The sequence below is a fragment of the Pelodiscus sinensis genome, chromosome 6, assembly GCF_049634645.1.
Source record: "Pelodiscus sinensis isolate JC-2024 chromosome 6, ASM4963464v1, whole genome shotgun sequence".
Classification (NCBI taxonomy): domain Eukaryota; kingdom Metazoa; phylum Chordata; order Testudines; family Trionychidae; genus Pelodiscus; species Pelodiscus sinensis.
In genome coordinates, this window is record NC_134716.1 from 86,480,715 (window position 1) to 86,507,818 (window position 27,104).

Below are 27,104 nucleotides of genomic sequence, written 5' to 3' on the forward strand. Positions count from 1 at the left end.
ATCAGTATTTTCCATAAAATAAAAATCTTGGGTTTTATTTTTAAAGCGTCACAGCAAATAAAGAGTTGATGATCTGGAGTGATTACTGAATATTATTTAAGCTGTTACACTTAGATACTGAAATTTTATGTTCCATCCATGATTGATAAGATAAAGTATATTCTCAAACACAATGTTTATCAATACAATTACTACCCTACACTATCAGAAAAGTTAAACATATAGCATTAATACAAAGTTCAGTATGAAGGAATTTTTATATTAGACTTGTACTATAATTAAAAAGCAATCTTGTTCTAAAAAAGGAAGTTTTTCCTCACAATTAGAAAATGTTTAAAAATTATTTGTAGTTTTAAGTTTTCTAAGGGTCCAAAAAATTAATTCAAATGTTGAAGTATTAGTCTTTGAGGATTGGTTGATCCAAACTGAAGATAAAAACCATGTTACTCAGAAAGTAAGCTAAATTAAGAACACAAAAATGCAAATATGCATTTTAGCAGTTTTGAATTTATTAATCTAAAAGGTTTAATTTCCATTTTCCTGCATCAGCTTTATTTATAAAATGTCATGCCCTATAAATATGCTGTTATTTTCTATAGTCAAGCACCCTCTTAACAAATCTTCTCATTAATATGTAAATTTAAAGTCAATCGGTCTTCTCCCTGACAGCACCATGAATTCCTAGTGCACTGTATAATCGGCTTTGACTTGGCATCCACTATTTATCATCAAAGATGTCAGTTAGAAAAATTATGGAAAATGCACTGCAATTGATATGACTGCAATCTACTTTGTCAACACTTAATTGTTCCTCAAATCATACATTTACATATAAACAACTTAAATACTGATCTATAATGAGGCAAATAAACTAAATTAAAAATCTCTTCCACTACACAAGATGCCTTGTTGTAAGAGGTGTTCATTTGAGAACTTATTGACAAAAGACATGAATATCAACTAGTTTCAGAAAGGTACGGTACTTAAATTTAATTGCTGAATAGCCAGAAACAATAATTTTCCATTCAATCACATGACAGTGGAAACCAACTTTAACTAAACTGTATCATTATGAAACATTTTTGGCTTGGCACATTCAGAAGCCTGAGAATTAGTTTACATTCTTATATTAACATTATAACATTTTGCAGCATATAAGTAATCCAATCAACTGTTGCAGTTATCCATACAGTTTAACAACTATGTTAAGTCTCAATGACAAACAATGTAAATTACTACTTAGAAATGTTGTGTTTTAATATAACTATATAGAGTATATCTATACTACAAATCTAAGTTGACCTATATTAGGTCAACTTACCGCCATCCAATGATTACTGAAGTGGTGCAGGTCCACACTACCCTCCTTGGGTTGGTTCGGGCCTACCCAGGAGCACTCCCAACCAAAGAGGGACAGCGTGGGGTGCTGAGAGTCTACTCACTACCAGGAGCCTGGCCTAGACTAGTAGATGTTGTGTGCACCAGCCCAGCTCCCTAGTGGGCCACGAGATCAAAGCCACGAGGGCAAGATCCAGGCTAGACAGGGGCCGCCTTTGGCCCCCGTGCTTGAGGTTTCCCACCCCTGGTGTATAGGCATTATCAACTGTGTTTTGGGTATATGCATTATCCTCTATCTGCTAAATAGCCTTGTCCAAACTACACAAGTGCCTATTGCTTTCATCACAGCCCCTTCACTTCTATCTGCCAACAGATAAGTTTATCTATAAAACCTGTATAAACAGTTTTTTAACATGTATTAAAGAGTTCAAATAAATATGTACATTAGACCAAGACAGTCAGTCCAATGGTAAAAATTCCACTTAATATCTGACCAGAGGCTCATGAACCACCTATGGTGGGTAGAACTGTGATAGAGACCGCTTGCAGAAAGGAAATTATGAAGTTTTCCTTTCTGCAGGCCAGCATCTCCCATAATTCTGGACATCTAGGAAGGAGCAAGCAATGAGCAGATTATGAAACAAGAGCTCAGTAAAGAAAAACTTACTCCCTGCCCTCATTTTACATCTCTATTTTTATTGTTCATCACTTGCTGCACCTTCCTACTAAAGATAGAATCCAAAGAAAGTAGAAAGTCCACCTTGTAGTGCTGAATGAAAGGGTTAGCGCTAGACCAACTTTGTAAATTTCCAAGGTGAACACACTTATTCCACACATTAGGTTGCTCAATATCCTGTGGAGTGGACTTTGATCCAACTAGCACTGGAGAACTTGGAAGTTCTAAATCCCTAGCATTTTTCACGGAAAGACATACAGTAGAACCACAGAGTTAGGAACATCTCAGGAACAGAAGTTGTTCATAACTGAAATGTTTGTAACTCTGAACAAAATACTGTGGATCTTTTAAAAGTTTACAGCTGAACACAACTTAATATAGTTTTGAAACTAATGTGTAGAAGAAAAATGTTGCTTTTTGTTTTTAATTGGTTTATGTTTAACACAGTACTATACTGTATTTTGCTTTTGGGGAGTCGGGGGGGGGGGGCAGAGTGTCTGATGCTGTCCCATTGCCTTCTTCCAGTTCCAATTGAGGTACATGGATGACCAATCGGTTTGTAACATAGGTTATACAGTAAATAAAAAGCCTACTTTCCTCATGAATGTGGTATGCTTGTGAGACATGTCGGGGAGCCCCCGACCCTGCACCCCTGTACACAGCCAGATGTGACTCTCAGTCAGCTAGTAGAGTAGGAGGGTTTTTTGGATTCTCAGGGATGCAGGCGATGGCAGCAGGATACACTGAGGCTATGTCTACACTGCGAGACGAGATCTTCTGAAGTTTGTGTGGAAACACACACACACACACACACACACACACACACACACACACACCCCACCCCGTCCACACTGCTTTTTTTTGCGCAAAAACCCCTTGCGCAAAAAGAAATGGTAGAAAATATCCTAATGAGATCATGACTCATGCAAATGAGTCCTGCATTAGCATATTTTTTGCTGGAAGATCTTGCAGTGAAGACGAAGCCTGAGAGCGGACAGCCTTATCCCTCTGGGGGGGGAGGAGGAAGGTAAGGGTTCAAGGGCCCCTGAACCCCCTGTCCTAGCTTTAGTCTGCCTTGCTCATCTTCCTCACGCAGACTACCCCTTCTCCCAGCCACCGGTCACTCACTCCCCACAGGCAGCCACACCTCTTCCTTTGTTCAAACTCCTTCCCCTGGCTAGGTGTGAAGCTTCTGGGCCACTGTCTATATCAGTGGTCCCCAACGCGGTGCCCACGAGAGCCATGGTGTCCGCCCGGGTATTTATATGCGCCCGCTGAATGATCTGGGCCGGTCCTGCCCCGAGCGCGCGGTGCCGGTCCCGGGCATGTGGCACATGGGCAGCCTCACCACCGAGCGTGCAGCACATGCGCGGTGTCGGCCCCGGGTGCATGGTGCATAGGCGGCCCCAACCCCGGGCATTAGTGAGGCCCCAACTGACTTTTCTGTGGGTCAGTGACCCTTGACTCAAAACAGGTTCCCTGTTCCTCTCATAAATAAAGACAATGCTAAAACCTAACCTGCTCTACCTGTATAGAAGCAGAGAAGTTGGCAGGGAGATGCAGTAGCAGAGGTTCAGGATGGGTTAAACCCTATCTGGTTAACCATTAAAGAGAGGAGGAAAAATAATGAAAAGGAAGGACACTGCATTCCACTGCCCAAAATCCGGGGAGATAAAATAAAGAACTGGGGAAACAGAAACTGACACTGCTTGCTACAACAGCATGTAGGAGCAGAGCGAACATGTGAGGTGCCAAAATGCTGATTCGCCTTCATGAAGCTACAGAGAGAGAAAAGCAGCGCTAGAAATCTAAAACTGTGGGAGATGCTGAATTCAAGAACAAAATGTTTTAAGTAAAGTTTCTGAAGACTAACACAGGTCATTTTATCAAGTTTAGATAAGACTTCTCTGTTTGTCACAAGCAGGTAGGGTTATTCAAGTGCTGTATGCCTGAAAAATATGCTGTGAGATAAGATTATGTACAAAGTTCCATTGTACACTATATCATGATGAGTTTGGCCCTACTGCCATTGAAATAAGTGGCAAAACTCCCATAGATTTAAATGGGGCAAGATCAAACCCTACCTGTATAAACCAGAGGTGAATTTTTGCCAAGATGGAGGAAAACTTCAGTCATTTGAATTATGGGGAAAGTAAAGAAAGGAGTTTAACTGAAAGGTACTTTTTTTATATACTCGCCACCACTGATTTTTTTAAATTGTCCAACGAGGAATTATATAGGAAGATACAGCCAAAAGAGAACCTACCGCAGAAGGTGATACAACGGAAGTTACAGCTATTAGGGCATATCTGCAGAATGAACAACGAGCAAAAAGTTAAGACCCTGGTATTTGGCATAATGGACGGTCTGAATAGGAGAGGCAGACCCCACAGATAATGGGTAGATGATATAATAGATTCATGTGGAGTTAGTCTACAGAAACTAAGATACTCCGCACTGGACAAGGAAAGATGAAAGGAAATAGTGAGGGACGCATTGGACACCAACAGGTGCAGAGCCCATGGTTGATGATGATGAAACAAAAATTTAAGACTTGAGAAGTGATAATCCCCCATAAGCAATGGTCTCTTAGCTGAGCTTGGAAGGAAATACTGAATATGAACTGTGAAGTAAAGAAAAGAAAAGATTGATCTATATAGTTAATAAAGGTGTCTTCTAAATACTTTTTTCATTTTCTGATTCAGTCTTCATTACACATAAATACTATGTGCTGCTGCAGTCAACATAGTTGATAAGACCTCGAAAGCAAAGGAATAAACAGTTGACTCAGGCTGCGGGTCAGCCACAGCATTATCCATAAAAAGAATTCTGAGCTGTAGGTTCTTGCCTCTTAAATCCAGAACGTGCTCGCATGCCACATTTTATTTTTTGAGATGCCACAGGTAAGTGGGACGGGGCAGCGGTGCTGGGGCCCCGCTTGTCTTTATGTTCTGCAGCTTTTCTTCTGTGAATCCTATATTATTCTTTTCTTTCTTTCCAGTACTAAAAATCTTTTAGGGAGATTGGTGCTATTGCGACCGATGCCACCGGTGTTTGAGAAGGAACTGAGGGAATGGCCACCAGTGCGAGCCTGTCAATCAGAGCGATTGCGCAATAGCAAATCTGCAACCAAAGATCTCCAGGCTGTGTGCACAGTGGCACTAACACACCTAAGTGTGTTTTAGTAGAATGGGACCCTCGAAGAATGTGTAGAAAAAAATGTGTACTCATCCTCACTAATCCGATTATTTTTAAGACATTTGTTTCTTAGCTTAGTCAGGACCAGGACCATGGAGCAATTCCCCTACCCTTGTTATGTCTTTTTATGGTCACACTGAAACATTTCTCTCACTCCGACCTCAGCTTTTCAATATTGAAAGGGTGGAGAGTGTAAATTTAAAGAAAAGCTTTCATTTTAGACTTTGAGGTTTTAAATTATTTTAAATGTCTCACAAATAGAGGCAGCGCTCATAGCACCACCAGAGACAGAACCATCATCCATGAGAAAAGGGACCATATATCTCACCTTCTCATCTAAGAAGCTATCCTTACTGATGATGGGAAAGGCAGGGAGATGCATAAGTTTAACTGCTCTTAGGCATGGGGCTCTGCAGGAGGCTTATAAGGGAAGAATAGTCAAATGTGGAATGCTAGCTTCCCTCAGTTTTCACATACTCCTTACCTTTTCTCCCTACCAGCAAAGAAGTTGCAGTCAGACCTATCAGCCTGCTAAATATGGTTAAAAACTGCTAATCTAAAAGATATTAAATAGTACTGTTAGGACTTCTACAGTATATCAGTAGACTTCTGAATAACAGTTATTTCATACCATAACTTACAAAATCCTAGGCAGTTGCAATGGACAAAATGGTTAGGGATGAGACTCTGGCTGTGCTTCATGTCCATGTTTTAGTACGTTTAACTTGATACTCAAATTGTTTTATTTTTATATGCAATTTCATTCTTCTAAAACTATTTTGATTGCTTAAGCAATTAAAGTGGCAGGTAAAGCATGCTACACAACATAAGGTTAGTATTCAGAAGAATTTTTATTATTTGTATTATCATAACACCCAATCATGGATTAGAACCCTATGTACAAACACAGAGCAAAAAGATAAGTTCCTGCTCCAAAGAGCTTATACAGTCTCTTTCTATACCTTTGTGTGTGTCATATTCTGATGAGACAAATAGAAGGAAACATATCTGTGCTAGATGGCACAGTGTCTTATATACAATGGCATTTTATTTCCCAATACCTACAAAAGAATGAGACCTTAGCTATAAGTCATGTGTGAGACTCAGGTCAATGGTGTCACTTCTCTCTCTCTCCGGTCAAATTACCATACCACAAGTTTAAAAGAACTGGTAGTCAAATACATTAATATTCATGACTGAATTATCTAAGGTGCCTACGTATGTGTATTTAGGTATATTATCAGACTCGAACACAAATATTTACATCTAGACCAGGAGTGGGAAATAATTTTTGAAAGGAGGCCACTTCACATAGTTCAGAATTGTCGACGGGCCAACCCGGAATGGGCGAGGCCTTGGGCGGAAGGGGCAGGGCCATGTGCTGTGAAAAGATGCCAATATGTTTTTTACGCAACAAAGTTATTAAAATGTAGTAATAATTAACTGCATACAACATTATCCAAAGATTATCATGGAAGGCAACACTTGCAAAATTTGTAACACTAACATTTTGAGAATACTTGTAACATTTGTAGTAACTACAACACTAACATTAAACATAGGGCACTGAAAATTAATACTCAGTCTTGCCATGAGTGTAGGGGACTAAACTAAATGACTTTGGCCCCTCCAGACATATGATTCCATGAAATAGTATCAAAATCCCTGATTTTCCTCCCACCTACACTGCAATATATATTGGACAAACTGAATAGTCCCTATGGGAAAGAATTAATGGACGCAAATCAGATATCCAAAAAGGGAACACACAAAAATCTGTTGGGGAACACTTTAACTTGCCTGGACACTCATAAAGGGATATCCAACTTGCTGTTTTGTTACAGACCAATTCCATCAGCCAAATACACAGAGAAGGATTGGAACTCCATTTCATTCACAAGTTTAATTCTCTTGCAGATGGTTTAAATGGCGATATTGGACGGCTGGGACATTATCAACCAACCAAACAATGAAGGTACTAATGGTTCTTGATGTCTGTATAGAATCTGTTGTTAGTACTCTTCCTCTCCAAGTGCAAACTCATGGTTCCTATCAGCCTCTTTTAACTATCTAGTCTTTAAGGTGCTAATAGACTACCTGTTTTTCAATTTTTCCTATTACAGACTGGCTCAGCTTTCCCTCTGAAACTTATCTAGCCACTGCCTCTTTCTCCATGCTCCCCTCCACTTTCTCCTTCTCTCTTTCCTCCCTCCTTCCCCCATTTATTTTTGGTTCTGGACATCCAACACTCCTGTCATTTGAAGAAGTGGGCTGTGCCCACAAACGCTCATGATACCATCTACATGTTTTGTTAGTCTTTAAAGTGCTACCAGACTATTTGTTGTTTTTTAAGTATATTCAGTTAGGTTTATGAGTTACAAAAGATTCCCCCCACTTGACTATAAAAATGGCATCTAGATATTTTTATCAAATCCAGTTATAAAGAAATAGGTTGGTTATTGGGTATTCAAAGGGATCTTGTGTCTCTGGCAAAGCGATAGAGGCGTGAGGAGCTGTGAGCCCTTTCAGTTGTTTCTATTTAAAGAGCTCGTGTTCCCCAAGTCACTAAAGTTGCCTGGCAGGTGCTAGCCCATTAAATAGAAACACTTAAAGGGCTTGCAATTCCCCCAGACTCTAATGCAGTTGCTAGGGAGTCAGAAACTCAAGCCTTTTTAAGTGAGTCTATTTAAAAGGCTTGTTGCCTTCCCTGTGCCTGTCAGGAGAGCCCTTTAAATAGAAAGGGCTTGTGTCTCCCACAAGGTGCTAGAGGAGCTGGGAGCCCCTTCCAGCTGTTTAGATTTAAAGGGCTCTGCTGATCCCCACAGCTGCTAGGCAACACGTTGCTTGACAGGCATGGGGAAGAGGCCAGCCCTTTAAACAGAAACAGCTGAGGGGGCTTGCAGCTCCCCATGCCTCTGAAAGCCCTTTCCACTGTTTCTATTTAAAGAGCTTGAGCCTTCCCGCCCCACTGTTAGGCAACACATCCACCTGAAGTCCACTTCAAGTGGGTATCAATTGCTGGAGCACTTTGCTTTGTTTTTAAATAGCAATGAAATATGGATACCCTCTTTTTTAATGTAAGAACAAAGTGCAATACCAAGAAAAAAAATTACGTGCTAACAGCACTCCAGGTTTAAGTTTGCATAATGAGCTTTAGACATCACCTAAAATTATTGTGCTTCACTAACATCTGTTTTACTTCATTTCATAACATAGGCATGTATGTATGTAAGTCATCAGCATAGCATATACTGTGTGTCAAAATGTTGATACTATTCAATGTACCGTGACATTTACACACAGTATTAAAAAGCTAAGAAGACTCTGCATAAGATAGGGGAAGAACTCAAACAACGAAGGCTATGACTGACAAAGAAAGCTAAACAACAGGACTTCTAACAGTTTTTGAAATAGGTTTTCTAAATCCTAATACCATAATTTCCACAAAGTACAGAGCAGAGCTATTATAATCAATCCCACAACTGTCAGCAAAATGCTGCACCATTGGGAACACCCAACAACCCAAACACTGAGCAATACCCTGAGTATAGGAGGAAGGCAAGTGGTTACAGCTTGGAAGGAGTATTCCTCACGGCTACCATAAAAATCCTCAGTTATTTTTATTTTAAAAGTCTTTAAAAAAGTTAAGTCAGTTCTACAACTAGTATCCTCTTCATGAAGGTGAAACTATACTTTTTCATAAATGATAACACAACGAAGTATTTCTGTTATTAGACTGTTGAAAACAAAAAAATAAACTTACCTCCTTCCAAGGGCTCACAAATTGTGTACGTGCATATCGAGTTAGCATGTGGATAATAACAATTTGCCCCCACTCTTCCACATCAACCAACAAGTTACATAGCTTTCGATAGTTCTTGTGAATCAGATCTATTCTATCCGGGCATACTTCCTCAAATGCCATCACCACACTTCCAGCCACTAGCTAGAAAATAAAGTTGTAAAAAAGGGAAAAAGTCATTGATTCTCTCTATAGATGATCCATATGTGAGCATGTCCATTATGCAAAAAGATAAAAGCCCCCCCAAAAAACCCACTTCCCCCCCACTACTCACAAAAGTGGAATCTTACTTTAAAACAGATTTTGAATAACTGCAATAATCAGTAAATATGCCAAAATAGCCCTCTTTTTCAAACAAAATCGAGACATTCTATTTCATGTTTAATCTCAACCCCTACCACTGAAGATATAATGCAAACAGAATCAGTTTGTTTGTTGGGGAGCAGGAGGTTGGTTTCATAATGAATGTCTCTCACGTAAGACTTCTTCACGTTATGTGCAAGTTAAAAGTAAGTACAAGTACAAAATAGTGATGTGCTACCAGGGCCTTATGGAAGCCTCTTATTAATCTTTGATAACCAAGCGGAGCAAGAATATGGTCAGAGAAATCAGCCCAAACAGTGGCCAACAACCTCTCTTGACTGCTCAACAATTACGGAAAGATGCAACCTATCCCTGGGATTCATAAAACTGCTTCTAAAGAGCAAATGTAATAATGCCTTTTAAATATGTTAGATATTTTCAGCTATTTCTTCAGAGGATACATCCAGACTCTTCTACAAGTTATTCCCTCCCCACCCCAAAGTTTCAAAGATGCACAAACCGAATATTTATACCACCAGAATAGTCAGAATATTTTTGGAACACGATTTTTTATTTTCAGGATGTGCACATAAGATAAAATGTCTTTGCCATAGGTTTTCATCTCCTTTCTTGAAAGTAGTTTTGGTTTCATGAAAAAACTGAAAAGTTTCTAGAGACCTATTATCTGCAAATACATGGTTCCTCGTGGGGTTTCTGAAGTGCTAAGAGAAGAAAACTTGCATGCAGGATCCTTCTTGAAATAGTGGCAGTAAGTCACTTTAAGAAAGACACCAAAATGCAAAGATAAACATATATATTCCAAAACATAATTTCTGAAATTTTAAACAGGAATTCTACGCTCCTAATTAAATAAATTTGTAACAACTTTAGTTTGTGACTTTGGACACCTCTAGTTTCTGCTAAAGAAACTAAAAAGCTATTGATATAATCACCATCAATAATAATAATAAAAAAGAACTACAATACCATACAGTGTACACTTAAGTTGCCTCCAATAAATCAGGTACACGTGACACAAGCACTTGTCAATGTGTCAAGAATACTATTCTTCGTTTCCTAATTGTCTCCATTAAGATTTGTTTTGTGTCAAGGAACATGTTAAGCAAAACATCATGATAAAACTTCCATATGAAGCAACTGATATGTATGCCATTAGCATTCATGCAAGCCACCTTATTGGCAGCAAATTAATGTAATTCATCTGAGGTCTGGGAATCTGTATTTCAACTTCTAAAATTTCCCCAATGGCTTGAAGTAAGCAATTAAATAGAAATATAGTTTGTTGAAATGTCACTTCTTGAGAAATACTAAATACAATGATATTCATATGTTAGATATTTTTCTTCTATGTTTGGTTTATTAGTATGCACCCAACATTACAACTGAAAGAAAACATCTCAGAATATAGTCTTGCTATTATGCAAAACAAGTTTCAGGTCCTTTGGGAATTTTATGAATTACCAATAAGTCTAAACGTGAAGTTGCATTTATTGTCCCAAACCCTTTTCATGTGTCAGTACTTACTGGATACTCAATGCATTCCAGAGAGCACAGAATTGATTATTTGTAAGAACTAAATAAACATGCATTATATTTACAATAATTTTCTATATTCTGTTGCATCACATAAAAAAGTTAATTTTGCATTTTCAGTATTTAAATGTTGTTACATTAAGCTTTATTCCTCCATAAATGTAATAGACAAAAGTGAGGCAATTATTCATGTAATTAAACACATTTCTATTTATTTGGTAGTTAGGACTAGTAAATAACCCTGTGTTACACTGGCATTAAACACTACTAGGATGCATCCTAGCATATTCAAATACTACACTTGGTTTGATTTTAGACATGGCAACAAAATCTTGAAGATGTAGATGTTTAAATACAGAGGTTTCTTTCAAATGTTGGGCAACATTTTTAAGAATGGTACCTGAAGTGAATATCCTAAATTCATAACTAGGCACCAAAATAAGCAAATGGATCTGCAGAAGGGCTAATTTCCTATCAACTCCCTTTCACTTTACTGAAAGCTTATGTGTTCTGAGAACTCAGGGCCTTTTACAGTATCTAATATAATGATCAGAGCAATTTTTACCTTTTAAAAGTAATGGTTTTGAAACACGCATTTTTGTTCTAGTCGATGCAAAGAAATATTTAATTGGAACATTTATGTTCCATGCATTTAAAATACAAAAATTATATCTATAGTTTTCTGCATATATTTTAGTTACATAGGGGCCAATCCTGTGGGTGCTCCGAGGCTAGGTTAGAGGGTGCTCGGCACCCAACAGCAGCCAAGCTCCACCTCTCTCCAATGTTTCTCACCCTCCAGAGGCCCTGATGAACAATTCCTCCTCCTTCTCCCTCCCAGCACTTCCTGCCCCACCACAAAACAGTTGTTGCACAGCACTCAAGATGCTCAGAAGAGAGAGGGAGGTGTAGAGATACAACTCACTCTAGAGAGGAGGAGGGGAGAAAAAAGGTAGTGCCAGGCAGGGAGAAGGTGTGGAATGGGGGCATGCTGCAGAAGGGATGGGAAGAGATAGGGCAGGGAGAGAGGTGGGTATCAAGCACCTCCCAGCTAGAGGGAAAGTGAGCACCTATGGTCAGTCACCCAGCTGTGCTACCATAATCTTGCTATTCATGTTTGTGATTTCTCTATAACAGGAATACAGGTATTTTGGGGAGGAAAGGATTAAAGCACTATAAGAACTTCTTTGTGTACGATCAAATGCGAAGAATGTGCCACGGTCAGCAGATATTTTCACCACCTTTATAGCTTGGGATCCAATTATTTCAGTTGATGGCATAGCATTTACCACAATGAGCACACTACTTCTAAGAAAATATTAGATGAACTTGATTTTTTTAAAATTCTTCCCATTTTCCGAAAGCAAGGTTTTAATACAAGGGACAAGAATGGAGGATTCAGAACAGATTTTTCTCACAAAACGTTTTTGGTAGCCTCAGAGTGCACCTACCCACCTACTCCTGCTATAGCCACTGTGACTTTTTCCTAGAATACTTAATTTCTTTAGGAAAAACATATATACATGCATACATTAGGGATGTGAATGAATAACTGAATCATGGGTGATGCTTACTGGGTAACAGTTAATGGTTACCCGGAACAAGGCACCGGCCCATGCAGGTTGCGAATTGGCAGCTTCCTGCAGGGCCGGATGTGGGGGAGGGCTGCCAGATCCCAGGCCAGGCTGGCAACCCTCCCAACCCCCATGTTGCCACTTAAGGTCCAGCACAAGGCTGCCAACTCCCAGCCCATGTGGACTGTGAGACAGCAAACCAGCACAGGGCTGGAAGCAGCCTCGCAGCAGCAGCTCCTGTCAGCAGCACAGGGGCCCCTCCAGTCTGCCCCCTTTTAATCAGTTAATTGGTTAAACTTAAAGTGTAAGCGGTTAACTCAACGAACAGGGTTTTACATTCCTAATATACATATATACATGTCCAAATTATCAATATTTAACGTGGGATTTTTCTTTGCCGACTCACTATTAATAATTTACAGTTATCTCTATTACTGACTTGATCTAAACAAAACAGAAACACAAATAAGGCTACTCAATCCACTGTAAAAAGTGATTCTAACAAATATACAAATACCACTTTTTAAACAGACTTACTCATCTCCAGCAACCATAGGGCAAATCAAGTCCTGGAGGGAGATGTGGGTATGGAGGCAGCCTAAGGAGAGAGGCAGCAGGGGAGGCAGCAGGAACCAGTTGTGTGATAAGTGAATTTTGGGCCAAAGCCTGCCACCATGCCACCAAGAAATGGAGTCTAAAACCCCATGGCTGGAGGTTGCCATCTGCAACCACAAAGCTAACTTCACCCTCCCAGCAAAGGTGGAGAATTCTCGCGTTACCTACTTCTCCAGGTTTTCTGTCCGTCCAGATAGGGGAAAGGCCCAGCTACTGCTAGCAGCCCTAGGCGAGGTGCACGGATTTATGCCCCCACATTATTGCCCAGGAGGCAGTGGCCAGAGGCAAAGCCCCTTGTGGTCGTATGTGGCCACAATAGCTGACTTTGGGAATCATTGATTCAGAATACATTCTAAATTTAGAGGTAGAAAAAGAAAAGGTATTCAAGAGTTTTCTAAACTTTCCTTAATAAAAAGGACCATTCTCTAGGTAGCTCTACCCATTTGCCCTAAAGTATGATCCTACTGTATACAGTATCTAAACATCAGAGACATAGCTGATAATGTCTGTTTATTAAAGCATCAATATTCTATAAAAACATTTAGAATTCAATCAAAATGATCCACTCAGAATTTAAAACCAAAAAATATTGGTTTCCAAAAATCAGTCAGTTAATTTCCATCTCACTGTATCAATAGCACTTTTATGTACAAGGAAAAAAATAAATCACTCCAACAAAACTAGCAATGAGCTCATCAAATTCAAATGCATCTTTCCATTTATGTATTTTTTATATTAAAGCAATAAACATGGTTCATTTGTCTTTCACTGGTTGCCACGTTTTTCTGTGCTGTTGCTATGAACTTCAGCCATTAGCTGCGCTCCAAGGTAAACTACATGAACCATCAACAAAAGTGACACCCAATCTATGGAGTTCATATTTTCTCCAGATTATCTATGCTAGTTGACAAGCTGGTAATGAAAAAAATCACACTAAGCAAATGGTTCCTCTAATAACAATAAATTTTCTATAAAATTATGAAGGGTACAAAATGTTTCCTTGCATCTATTTTGTCATGAATTCTAATTAACGCTGCAAAAACCTGAGAGTGCTGGGTCATCACAAGAAATGCATGGAGGTTTGATTGATAATATGTTGCAAGTTGGCCTATGCCTGCCAAGATTCCTTTCTCTTAAAATTAATGGCCATCCCACCTGCCCTAATCATACAGCCCAAATGATATTCCCCTCTTATTTCAATTTTCTGGAGGCATGGAAACTGGGAAAGATCGGTCATTTATCTTCTAATAGCTGGATAATAGATCTATCACAATAAAACATCTGCACAAACTCAGTAATTTTTTCACAACAGTGAAGCTTTCACCAACATTAAATCAATAACTTATGAAAACACTGGTTCACCCACTCATTTTGGCTTGGAACACTAGCTTACTTAGCAGATATTTACTGTGTAGTATAGTATTTGTCTTTCCATCCTCCTTATCCCCAAAAGTACTGCTCTAGTTCAAAAGCTCCTTATTCTCATCACAAAGTCATCAACAATTATTAGGATTAAATTTGTAAAATTAATTATTTTACTTCAAGAGCCAATGTTTTATGTAGTTGTCATACAGTCTTCAAAAACAATTCTTAGTGTGTACTTGTGTAAGAAACATAAGTATGGTAGTTAAAGTGTTTTACTTTTTCAAAAAGTCAGTTTTAAGAGTAATTCTTCATGCCATAATAAAGCAGTAATGTTTGTAAGCATCCGAAGTAGTCTAGTACTAGCTGAAGAGCCTCATTAATAGGCCAAAAAGATGCTAACTCCTAAAATGATGACTTAGAAAATGGAAGGCCTGATACCCACCTGCTAGATTTACCATGGGGGTAAATAATTTTAATGAAGTTGCTCTTATTTATACCATCAGAGCTAAAACAATGTGTCAGCAGTAGTGCCTTTCCCTTTATAGTGAGCACCTGAAAGTCATAAGCGCATACACACTGATAATTAATCTATTTCAGAAACATGTAATCAGCTATTTAACCATGCAACTTACCATTTTGTGACAGAAAGGGCATAAAAGTCCTCTCAAATTACGAATTCCATTTTGTACTGTGAATACCACTTTTGACTGTAACCTTCATTGTGACCTTCAGTTTGTATTGCTACCTGTGAGTTGGCTTGAGAGATTCTGATAATGTTGAAAAACAGCCTCATCCCAACAAGACTAGTCTACTTATCTTAGGTGTGTGTAATACCTCAGAGAGGGCTAATAGTGAGACAAGTTAACATTGTTACCTGACTCTCTCCCTACTGGACCAATGGAAACTTTAATTCCTCCCAGCTAAAAACCTGACTTTTAAACACAGTTTCTTTTTTGCCTTTTTGTCTTAGCTGGGGGAGAACTAAAGTTTCCATCCTCCCTCTCCCCCAATCCTGGTTAAGCCTGTTGAGTGTCTTTTAACATAAATGGCCTAGTAGGGGACAGGAAAAGCCCCAAGAAAGTTTGAATTTCATTTCCTGTATGGCCAGTGTTGGGAGCATACCTCAGAGTAGGCAGCACCCCTGAGCAGCACATGTGGCCATGTCTAGACATTCCAGTTCCCAGTGGCACAGACAAGCACAAGCATAGAGTGTGCAAGAGATGTTGGACTTCATCCAGGCAAGGGGAGAGTCTGGTGCATCATCACAAACATTCCACTTCTATGACTAGATGCATACAACCCTTGAGGGACACAACCAGCTTCCTAAGCCAGACAGTGGAATCTGCCCAAGACATTCCAGGCAGCAGCATGGAGAACAGCGTGGTGGTGAAGGGGAAGGAAGAGGAAAATAACAAGAAAAGACGAGAATGGCCAGCCAGTGAGCAGTGAGAGCCAAGAACTTTTCATCCCTTTGGGAGACAATCCTCTCCCTCCCAGGACATCATAGTCAAACCTGGGGAAGATGCTTCTGGTGAATTCACAACTTTTTTTCTTGCTACAAGCAGATTAAGGCAATCAAGTGTGATGTGTGGCATACTCTGTGCTTACACAGCATGGGAAGCTTGGAATACCTTGTTAACATGTGTGGAGATGGAGCGGGAATCCTCCCTGCTTATCTCCAGGAAGCTTTTAGATAGGAACTCTCTGATCCTTCTCACAAAAAGTTTCTGGGAGGCTGCCTTATTCTGTCCTCCACAGTAGGACACCTTCCCACACCAAGCCAACAGTAAGCGATCTTGCATCATTGAAGCGCAAAGCATTGCAACATAAGGTACAGATTTCTGGCCGCATTCAGTCAGCATCAGCTCCCTATCACACTCTGTGAAATGGATATCTCACAAGGCAACCTGAATAAAGGAGACGTGGAAGCTATTAGCTGCTGCCAGCATGGCTTCACACCTCTGGCACCCCTTTCTTCCTGCCTGTAGGCTTCTGTGGTATGGGAAAGTAGGGAAGCAGAGTTTGGTGGAGACATAGATGGGAAGCTGTTCCACTCACCTCAGGTCTTGAAGATAGGGTAAGATCCTTCTGCACTCTACCTTCTGGTCAAGGTGTCCAAGAACGAAAAGGTAAATAGTTGGTCTATACAACAATGTTCGGCAAGTACAGCTTGCCTTCTATAGGCATATCCTTGTGCACATTCAAACTCAGTTTTGAGTTCTGATGATATAGAAGAAGTTATTTTACTGTAAGGGAAGGAGCTACAAGATGTGTGGTCGCTATCTGTATTCCACGCATGCACACTATTAGCTTGACTCTGGAGATTTTTAGTAAACAGTGTCTGTTAAACTACATATGTGATTTCTGCTGTGGTAACAAAAAGTTAGGGTATTGTCCCAGGTGAAAGGCCAATGCTCTTCAGACATTTAGAGAATTAAGCCACCTCTCAAAGACATAAGGTTTCAGAAGAAAATAAGTCAACAAGTGGATGGTTTGACTCCTGTGAAATACTGAAATTACTTAAGGGACAAAGTTTGGGTGGGAATGAACAGAGATCTTTTCTTTACAGATCATGGGTCTGACAATGTTCCTAATTTAGCCTTCTGGTTAATGTAATAGGGACCCGCAAAGCAACTTTCATTGAGATGTGGAACACCAAGGGGTAGGTCTACACTATAGGACAAGGTTGAATTAAGACATGCAACTTCAGCTAATTTAATTGTGTAACTGAAGTTAAAGTACCTTATCTCGACTTTTGGTGCTGTCCTCTCTGCAGGAAGTCAAAGTGAGAATACTCTTAACTAGACCCGCTAATTCAAACCCTGGAAGATAGACAGCAGCAGCTTTGATCATTCTCTGTAATGTAAATGTACCCCGAGTGTATGACTAAAGGTTCAAAAGAAGGTTCAGAGAAAGACAAAACCATGAGGATGACACCCTACTGTATAGTATTAAATGTGTGTATGTCTGAAATATATTGCATTTTTAGAATACACACACAGATCTATATAAACTTAAAAGCAATTTCAAATCTGCTGTCAACAATTTGTTGTATGTTGACCACTTGCAACAAATTGCTTTACTTAGAATCATTTAAACTATATGTTACTGTAGTTTAAGTGTTCTTTAACTTGCAATAAGGTATGTGTATGTCTGGGATTTTGTAGCTTGTTTAGGATTTTTAGATCATGTTATAGTAGCGGTTACTAGTTACATCAATAATAATATATTTTGAAAAGAATACTGCCTGTTATTTTATCGGAAGGTTATATCCATGTCCTTAACCTTGGAAACTTTTACCTCTGAAAGAATAAATTAAGAGGGCAATTGGGGGGTTATTATAGCAGTGCCCCAAAATCAACTAGAGCAATCACTTCTCTGTCCACTTGCAAGTATTATGTAAAACAGAATGGAGTGCTGATAGGAATATTTTGCTCCGTGAGATCAACCCAGTCTTGAGGTATCTCCAGCTTCCTCTCGATCTATGAAATGTCCATTCTATAGTCATTCTGCACCTGCTCACACAATAGCAAAATCTTTCCTTGCTTCTGTTAGATGTGCAGTGTATTGCTCTATGAGCCACACAGGCAAATGGTGGGCTGGTCATTGCAACCACGTCAAGATGAATATGCCAGTCCAGGAAAAGTGCCCTGGCTTGCAGCATTTCAAAAAAATTATATTCCTAAAAAAGCCAACATCGTACATCTAAGCTGGGAGTGTTTCACTGACATTAATGTTGGATGTTCAGGAAAGTACTAATGTTAGGGTAACTATGGAAAAGTACCCCTTTTTGTTTAGCTATTTAGAAGCAAGCTAGGGAGGGGACATGAGAATATGCATCTGTAACAGGATTCACATTCACTGCTAGCTTACCATCTTGAATCCAGGTTTAGAAATGTAACTCTCACTGCATTGGATGCCCCTGCTGCTCACTTTGAGATAGCTATCAGATGAAAACTAAGCCCCTCCAACCACCTGCCCATTTATTTCATCCATCCTATGGTTTTCAAATCCACCTGGATAACCTTCCAAATGTTTTCTCCAGTCAGTGTTCAGCCCCCACAGAGTAGAATGGAAGAAGGACTTCTCATGTCTTGCTCTCAACACTCCTGGTAATGCATCCCAGATGCATTTTTGCAATACTGCCACACTGCTGACTCATATTTAGCTTGTGGGTCCACTATGACCCCTAGATATCTTTCTGCAATACCTCTTCCTACACAGTAACTTCCCATTCTGTAAGTGTGAAATGGATTGTTCCTTCCTAAGTGGAGCACTTTGCATTTGTCCTTATTAAACTTCATCCTATTTCCCTCAGACCATTTCTCCAGATCATTTTGAATTCTAACCCTATCCTCCAGAGCACTTGCAACTCCTCACAGCTTGGTATCATCTGCAAACTTAATAAGCGTACTCTCTATGTCAATATCTAAATGGTTGATGAAGATCTTGAACAGAACTAATTCCAATATAGACCCCTGTGGAACACTATATCCATCCAGCAAGACTGAGAACCATTAATAACTACTTTCTGAGAATGGCTAACCAGCCAGATATGCACCCACCTTATAATTGCCCCATTTAAGTTTAATTTTCCTAGTTTATTGATAACCAAGTCATGTGAGGTATATCACATCCACCACTTCTCCCTTATCCACAATACTTGTTTTTCTATCAAAGACAGCTTATCAGGTTGGTTTGACATGATTTGTTCTTTATAAATCCATGCTGATTGTTACCAATCACCTTATTATCTTCTAGATGTTTGTAGATGGATTTCTTAATTATTTCCTCCATTATCTTCCCTGGCACAGAAGTTAAACTGACTGATCTGTAGTTTCCTGAGTTGTGCTTATTTATCTCTTTACAGATGGGCATTATATTTGTCCCTTTCCAGTCTTCTGATATCTCTCCTGACTTCCATGACTTTTCAAAGATGATAGCTAAAGGCTCAGATACCTCCTCTATTAGCTCCCTCAGCTCCCTGAGTATTCTAGGATGCATTTCATCAGGCCCCAGTGACTTCAAGCCATCTAACCTTTTATTGTAATTTAACTTTTTTTTTTTATTTTTATTTTAACTTCTAAACCTACCCCATTTCTACCAGCTTGCACTATGTTAAGCACACCATTACCAAACTTCTTGGTGAAAACCTAAACAAAGAAGTCGTTAAACACCTCTTCCATTTCCAAGTTTCCTGTTGTTGTTTCTCCCTCTTCACTGAGCAAAGGGCCTACTCTGTTCTTGGTCTTCTAATATATTTGAAGAACGTTTTCTTGTTACCCTTTATGTCTCTAGCTAGACTGAGTTTGTTTTGTGCCTTTGCCTTTCAATTCCTGCTCCTGCACACTTGTGTTATTTGCTTATTCTTTATCATTTTACTTAATTTCCACTATTTATACAACTCCTTTTTGATTTTTAGATCATGTAAGAGCTACTGGTTAAGCCAACATGGTCTCTTGCCATACTTTAGGTCTTTCCCATGCAGTGAAACAGTTTGCTTGTGGGCCCTTAATACTGCCCCTTTGAAAAACTGCCAACTCTCTTCAGTTGTTTTTCCCCTTAGTCTTGCTTCCGACAAGAACTTACCTACCAGGTCTCTGAGTTTACTAAAATCTGCCTTCCTAAAATCCACTGTCTCTATTTTGCTGTTCTGCCTTCTACCATTCTTCTATGATTTCATGATCACTTTCACCCAAGCTGACTTCCACCTGCAAATTTTTCAATCAGCTCCTCCCTTTCGGTTAAAAATCAAATCTAGAACAACTTCCCCCGAGTAGCTCTCTCAATCTTCTAAAATAAGAAATTGTCTCCAATGCGGTCTAAGAACTTATTGCATAATCCATACTCTGCTGTGTTAGTTTCCCAACATGTGTCTGGATAGCTGAAGTCCTCCATCACCATCAAATGCTGCCCATTGGAGGTTTTTCTTCGTTGTTTAAAAAAAAGGCCTCATCCACTTCTTCCTGGGTAGGTGGTCAGAAGTAGACCCTTATTATAACATCATCCTTGTTTTTTACCCCTTTTAACCTAACCTGGAGACTCTCCAGGTCTGATGTCCATCTCAACTTCAGTCCAAGTGTATACATTTTTAATATATAAGGCAACAACTCCTCCCTTTTTTCCCTGCCTAGGGTTACCAGATACTTTCACAAAAAATACTGAACATGGCAAGAAAAAAATTGGTTGGGGGGGGGGGGAACCCCATCCCACAACCGCATAAAAAAGTCATTGCACCTTTAAATCCCCATGCTCCCCGAATCCCCCTGTAGCCAGAGATGAACCCCATCTTGTTTCTCCCCCCCCCCCCCCCCGAGAGAGCAAGAGAAAGACAGTCAGCCTTTGATGCCCTAGGAATGCAGGTGTGCTGCCTGTCCCTGACTACCATAAACAGAAACCAGAAATGGGCTAGCTGACGACTGGGAGGCCTCCCATCGTCCTGTTGGCTAGTACCAGTAATTGACATGCCCGCACTGTCCCAGGAGAGGAATCTTCTCCCATCACATACTAGAGGTGCCCATTGTCTGCATTTTCCCAGGTGTGAATTATGCTTTGTACCCTTCGTGGGAAACTTGGCATTCAAAGCCATTTTTCCCAATTGGCCACTTGAGACCAGGAAGAAGCCTACGTGGCCCAAGGAGTATAAAGAGGGGTTTAGTAGACCACCCCATTTGAGCTCCAATCATCTACACCTGCTGGCAGGTATTGACTCCCGAGGTCTGTGGAACGCCCAACCTCGCCCTACTTCTTCCCGAGGGATTGAGAGAAAGACGCTGGCCACGCCAAGTCTGGAATGCAGGGGTGAGAATATATATACCTGCTAGGTGTCTATTTTGCATGCATTTAATAAGAGCTCAGAGAACCAAAAGGGTTTCATAGTACCTGTAAGTGACTTATTAGTGTAATTTCTGTCCTATCCTTTGTAGTGGCTGTGTTATCTGTAACACAGTAGTAGCAATTAACAGCTAAGTTTACCCTGTAACAATAAAATAGTAACTGTTTAAGCTGTGACCTGACTCCTTAAGTTGCTGTAACAGAACCAAGGACAATTTTAAAAAGAACTACAGCCGGTCATAAGGGACAGATATAGGGAGAGCTTGAGCGTTGGATCATGTCACTTCCAGGGGACAGATCCATTGGGGCATCTCTCAGCCTCCGCAGGCTGCCCGCTGCGAAGGGATCGTGTATCCTAGCAGTCAAAATCTGAGGTGTAATAGGCTCTCCCTGTAAACTCTGGGGCGTCTGTCGGCCTGTTGTCTGCCCGCCGCGAAGGGATCCCGATCCTAGCGGTAAAGACACGGACGTTAAACGCCTCAGGGCTTCCGTCAGTCTTACCTAGACTGCCCACTGCGTCAGGGCCTTGTGTCTCAGCAGTTGAAGACTCGGGTGTAACACACACCCGTGCACTGCCCTGACCATCGGCTGACACCCTCCACTGCCACCGGCCCAACGTGGCAGGGGAAGAATGTCCCATGCAGCCTTCCGTCTGAGAAAAACAGAAAATACTGGACATTTTACATGTCCGGTATTTTCTGTTTTTTTTTTTTTTTTTTAAACCAGAGGCCGCAAATATCAGACTGTCTGGGCCAATACCAGATACCTGGCAACCCTCTCCCTGCCTATCCTTCCTGAGCAAGCTGTACCCATTTATACCAATATTCCTATTGTGTATATTGTCCCACCAAGTCTCTGTGATACCAACTATGGCACAGTTGTGTCGATTTATTAACACTTCAAATTCTACCTCCTTATTACTCATACTCCTTGCATTCATATATAGGCATCTAAGACACTGATTTGATTTTGCCTCCAAGGTCTGCCTTGTCCCTCCTTTATTTCTGTTATTTCACCCTCCCATTTCTGACCCATCTCCAAGGTCTCCATGTTTTTCACTTCCCTGTGTGATTTGGTCACCTACCCCCATCTAATCTAGTTTAAAGCCCTCCTCACTAGGCTAGCCAGTCTGTATCCAAATACTCTTTCCCTTCCTCAAAACATAAACCCCATCCCAGCTTAGCAGTCCTTCTTGAAACAGAGATGCCATAATGTGGGGAAAAGTTATACACAGAAGACCAAACTGCAACTCTATCAAAGTATAGAATAGATACCTGAGCTAGAAGAGTTGCAGACACTGCATGAGATCTATTTGAATGAATGATCACCCTGTTTAAAGGAGTTACACTGGCTGTGTTATAGAACAACTGTATGGAAGAAGAGATCTATGATGAGAGCCTTTGAGAAGTGACTAAGTACCTTCATTCTGTGTGCAACTGTTACAAATTATAAGGATAATCTTAATAGTTTAGTGCTACCCAAATAAAATACTAATGCACTCCTAACATCTAGAGTGTAGTCTTTCAGTATTTGCTAATAGGTGTGTAGTGAGGCATGAATGAATAGAACATGTATACTGGTGAATTTTGGACAAGTCTTTTGTGAATGGAAAAAATTCTCCATTTAAAACAAATAGCACTTTGTGCTGTTGCTCTGTGCGTCTACATGCATGAGTCAGACTCTACATCACCCTACACGCAAATGACCTTGCTGTTCATGCAGTAGCCATATTTTATTATTAGACATTAAGTTAGTAGTTAATTTTGAACTGAAGACTCAAAAAAAAGGACAAATATTTGAAGAAAAGATTCTAGTGACTCTACATTTATTTTCAGTGATGAACCTTAACAAACATAAGAAAATCAAAGTGGTAAAGCCATACTACTGAGAGAGAGTTACTTGCACTGAGGATTTTCATTTACAGGTGAATTATCTTGCCTTCTTCCACAATATCTAATGTAGGAAAAACTCTCAGATCGTGCAATGGTGCCAAGTTAGTTAACATGGCATCTTAGAAGTTAAACATGCATCCCTCGCCAAAAAGGATATACACTCTTTTGAAGATTTCTTTTAGCATTTCTTAGCATGCTGGTAAAATTAACATCTTTGTGATTCTTGGAAGCTTCTCTGCCTTCGCTACAAGCTCAGCAACCAATCAGCTTGCTTCCTGAGCTTGTAGCAAAGGCAAAGAAGCTGCAGATAATCACAGAGGGTATGTTAATACAGCAGGACAAAAGTCAAATTAAGCTATGCAAATTCAGCTACGACAATTGCATAGCTCAAGTCAAAATAGCTTAATTGGGCTTTTGGCCCTGTCTACATAGCAGGAAGTCGAAGGAAGAACACTTCCTTCAACTTCCCTTTCTTCTCATGAAATGAGGGTTACCATGAGTCCAAGTAACAAGTCCTCCAGCTCAACATTATTTTGGAATAAAGGCTTATAGCGTAGATGTGCATTTGGTTATTTCGGAATAATGTCTGGTATTTCGAACGACGGCAGCTGTGTAGACATACCCAGAGATGTTAATTTTACCTGTATGCCAAGAAATGCTAAGAGTACTATTAAGTGCAAATACAGTTAAAGAAGTTGCAAAAGTTCTCCTTTCAGATAATACTGTAAGACACATATTAATGACACCAGCTGACACCAATATTGCACTGAGGGGAAAAAAAAATCACATGTAGATGAAAATTTGCACTGCGGCTTGATGAATTAATAAGTATATGTGATGAGGCTCAACTCTTGACTAAAATCAGATCCGTTGATGGAGATACCATAAAACTTATTTTGCAAACAACTGCCAGTTCACATGACAGGAAAAAATAAAGTAGTCAGGGTAATAATGGCCTACCCTGAGAAGGGAGAATTTCACTGGAAAAATTCTTACTATTTGTAGAGATGGGTCTGCCTTCAAGACTGGCAAAGTAAATGGGTTTGTAACCAAGGTTAAAGATGTTGTGCTGGAGACTTTTCCTTGCAACATGAAGCTCTCTTGGCCAAAACATTGCCAAAAGAGCTTTAGTGTTAACACTAAGGATAGTGAACTTAACAAAATCATGGTCCTTAAAAAGTTACCTTTTTCCACTATTTGAGGAAATGGAAGCAAAACATCACCAATGACATTTGCACACAGAAATATTGTATCCTTCCCATGGAAAAGTTCCCTCATGGTTATATGAGCTGAGAGAGGATTTAAAAATATTCTCAACTTCACAGGAATCCACGTACATTAACTTCATCATGACATGATATGGTATACAAAATTTGCCTGTCTAGGCGATATATTCCATCACTTAAATAAATTGAACAAGAAAATGCAAGATAGAAAACAAGAAGCTTTTTCTTTGCAAGGATAAACTGCATAGTTTTATATGAAAGTTAACCCTCTGGCATTAAAAAGTTGCAAGTTGCTAAAAGAAAGTTACCCTGGCAAATGTGGGAGATCCTGCAGGAAGAATTCTGGTCAATGTAATTTGACAAGACTCAGACCAAATATCAGCCAGCCTGTTGAGGAAGGCAGGCAGGAAGGTGTTTGTCCCCAGTGTCACATGCATAATCAGTCTTGAATTATATGCCGAGGAGAGAGGAGAGACACAATGGAGAGGCACAATGGAACTTGCTTCACTAGCAGATGAGCATAAGTCCTATTTCTACTGCCCTTAGGATAAAGCAAGAAGCAGCCAGAACCAGAAGTGCCTCAGCTGCTGCAGAGGTGTAGGCAGGAGCGGCCTGAGGCCAGCTGCAGCAGCTGGCGCCCCAGGCGTAAGGTGCGATCAACGCCCCCACCTGCACGGCTGTCAATGGCCATGACATAATCATGGGGTGCCCAGGTGCCACGTGACGTCGTCATCGGGCACCCGGGCCAGCGGCGCCCTAGGCGACCACCTAGTCTGCCTAGGCTCATGGGCCGCCTCCGGGTGTAGGAGAAAATTAAACAGGAAGTCTGTCCTGTTTTACTGTTGCTGCAAACTGAACATTCCGCTTCTCCCACTCTTCAGGTAAGTGTAGAGACTACACAAACAAGCTGGGGATTGGGATAGGTGATGAACAGAAGGGAGAACATCAGATAGCTACACTTCCGGGAAGACAGAAACAACAGTATAGCTTGGCCTACAGACCACTGGTGCATGTCTAACTCATGAGCAGCCAGTTTCCTTGAAGCAGTGAAAGTGGCTAAGTTTCAGTATTTTGATTGAAGTATTGTTTCAATTTGCAATTATGAACATTTATAAGTTATAACAAGTGCACAGAGAATCACAATATTTTAAACAATATAAAGTATCATAATATTAAAAATACCATTTTGACTTCTATCCCTCAGTATTCTAGGTGTTGGATAGCTAACCAGTACTTCTATATCTAGCCCAACTAGGATGTAGTTAGCCCTGACTCAAAAACCTATGCATAGCTTGTGCCAGCTGACTCAGGCTAAGGGGCTCTTAACTGCAGTATAGATGTTCAGGCTCAGGCTCAGGCTGCAGCTTAGACTCCAGGACAGTGAGAAGTAAAACAGCCCCAGAACTCAAACCATAGCCCGCATTGGAAGGTCTATCCTACACTTAAACAGCCCCATACTCCTAACCCCAGAAGCCCAAGTGAGACGGAGAACTGCAGGTGTTTAGTTACACTATAGACATATTCCCACTGTCTAAGGCAGGAGTGGGCAAAAGGGCCTCCATGGGCTTCATGCAGCCCACCAAGTGGGTTGATCGGGCCCGCGGACGTCCTGCCACTTCCCCGCCCCCAGGCCAATCAGCACACAGGAGGTTGACTGCTGCACGCCGGAGGGAAGGGAGCAAGAGACTTCCAACTCCCCTTCCCCTCAGGCCTATCAGGGCCTGGGAGTGGGGGAAACATGCAAAAAGCCTCCTCCTGCCCTGCAAGGGGCTTGGCACTTAGAGTCAACTGACAGCTGCTGCCTAGCTGGTGAGTGACCAAGCGCAGCGCTCCGTTGCAAGGTGGGGGCAGATTTTGTGTGGTCCCCCCAACCCAAGCCCTTGATTGACCTGGGAGCAGAGAGGGAGTGTGCTAAGTCTTCTCCCACCACCAGGGACGTGGGCACCTAGAGGTAACTGCCAGCTGTTGAGAACATCTGGTGGTTCCCTTGGGAGGAAGGCGGGGGCAAAGACTTCATGCACTCCCCCACTGGCAGACCAATCAGGGTCTGTGGGCAGGGAAGCATGGAAGTGTCCCGGTTCTGCCCCTTCTATGTGAAGTCTCACCCCTTCCAGGGTGGCCCAGGGCCACTTCAAAAATGTATGAAGTGGCCCCCCATCAAAAATTATTGCCCACCCCTTGTTTAAGAAGTGTTGGCATCCTTTAGTATAATCATAAATACACATGCAAATGGTGGCTGTTCTCCACAGAAAAGTTTCCTGCACAAAGCAGTAAGAATCTAGTGACACTAACCTCTTCATGGAGCAGTGCACACAACATTTTTAGTGCTCTGGTAGTTAAAACCAAAGTGTTTTTGTCTTTCCAGTGGAATTTAGCCACGCTGCCTAGATAAATAGCTAATTTGCTCTTCTGAATTTTTTTCCCCTACTTTAAAAATACGAAAACAACAACAACAAAAAACACGCAACTAGAAAATCCCTACAAACGCTACATTACAAAAATGTGTAACTTGAAAAATTCAATACCCACAAGTCAGAAATTGCCAAAATACAGACTGAATACACACAACTGTCTCTGCTTAAAAGTAATTCTTAAAAAAAGTTTGATGAAGTTCAACAACTGTAAGGAAGAGACCGCTTTTTCTAGAACCGTGGTCCCCAAACTTTTTACACCCAAGATGACTTTTTAAAATGTCAGGGCAAGCCAAGACCCACCCAATCCCTTTCC

The 27,104-nt window shown here is 40.6% G+C and overlaps 1 protein-coding gene across 1 annotated transcript in view; it reads right to left on the reverse strand.

Moving 5' to 3' along the window:
• The window catches only part of AP3B1 (adaptor related protein complex 3 subunit beta 1), a 309,804-nt gene that overhangs the window by 194,815 nt on the left and 87,885 nt on the right, over positions 1 to 27,104 (reverse strand). Inside the window, exon 7 of the mRNA XM_006119130.4 lies at positions 8,976 to 9,158. Within this exon, the coding sequence (XP_006119192.1) occupies positions 8,976 to 9,158 (183 nt within the window). The remainder of the gene's footprint in view (positions 1 to 8,975; positions 9,159 to 27,104) is intronic.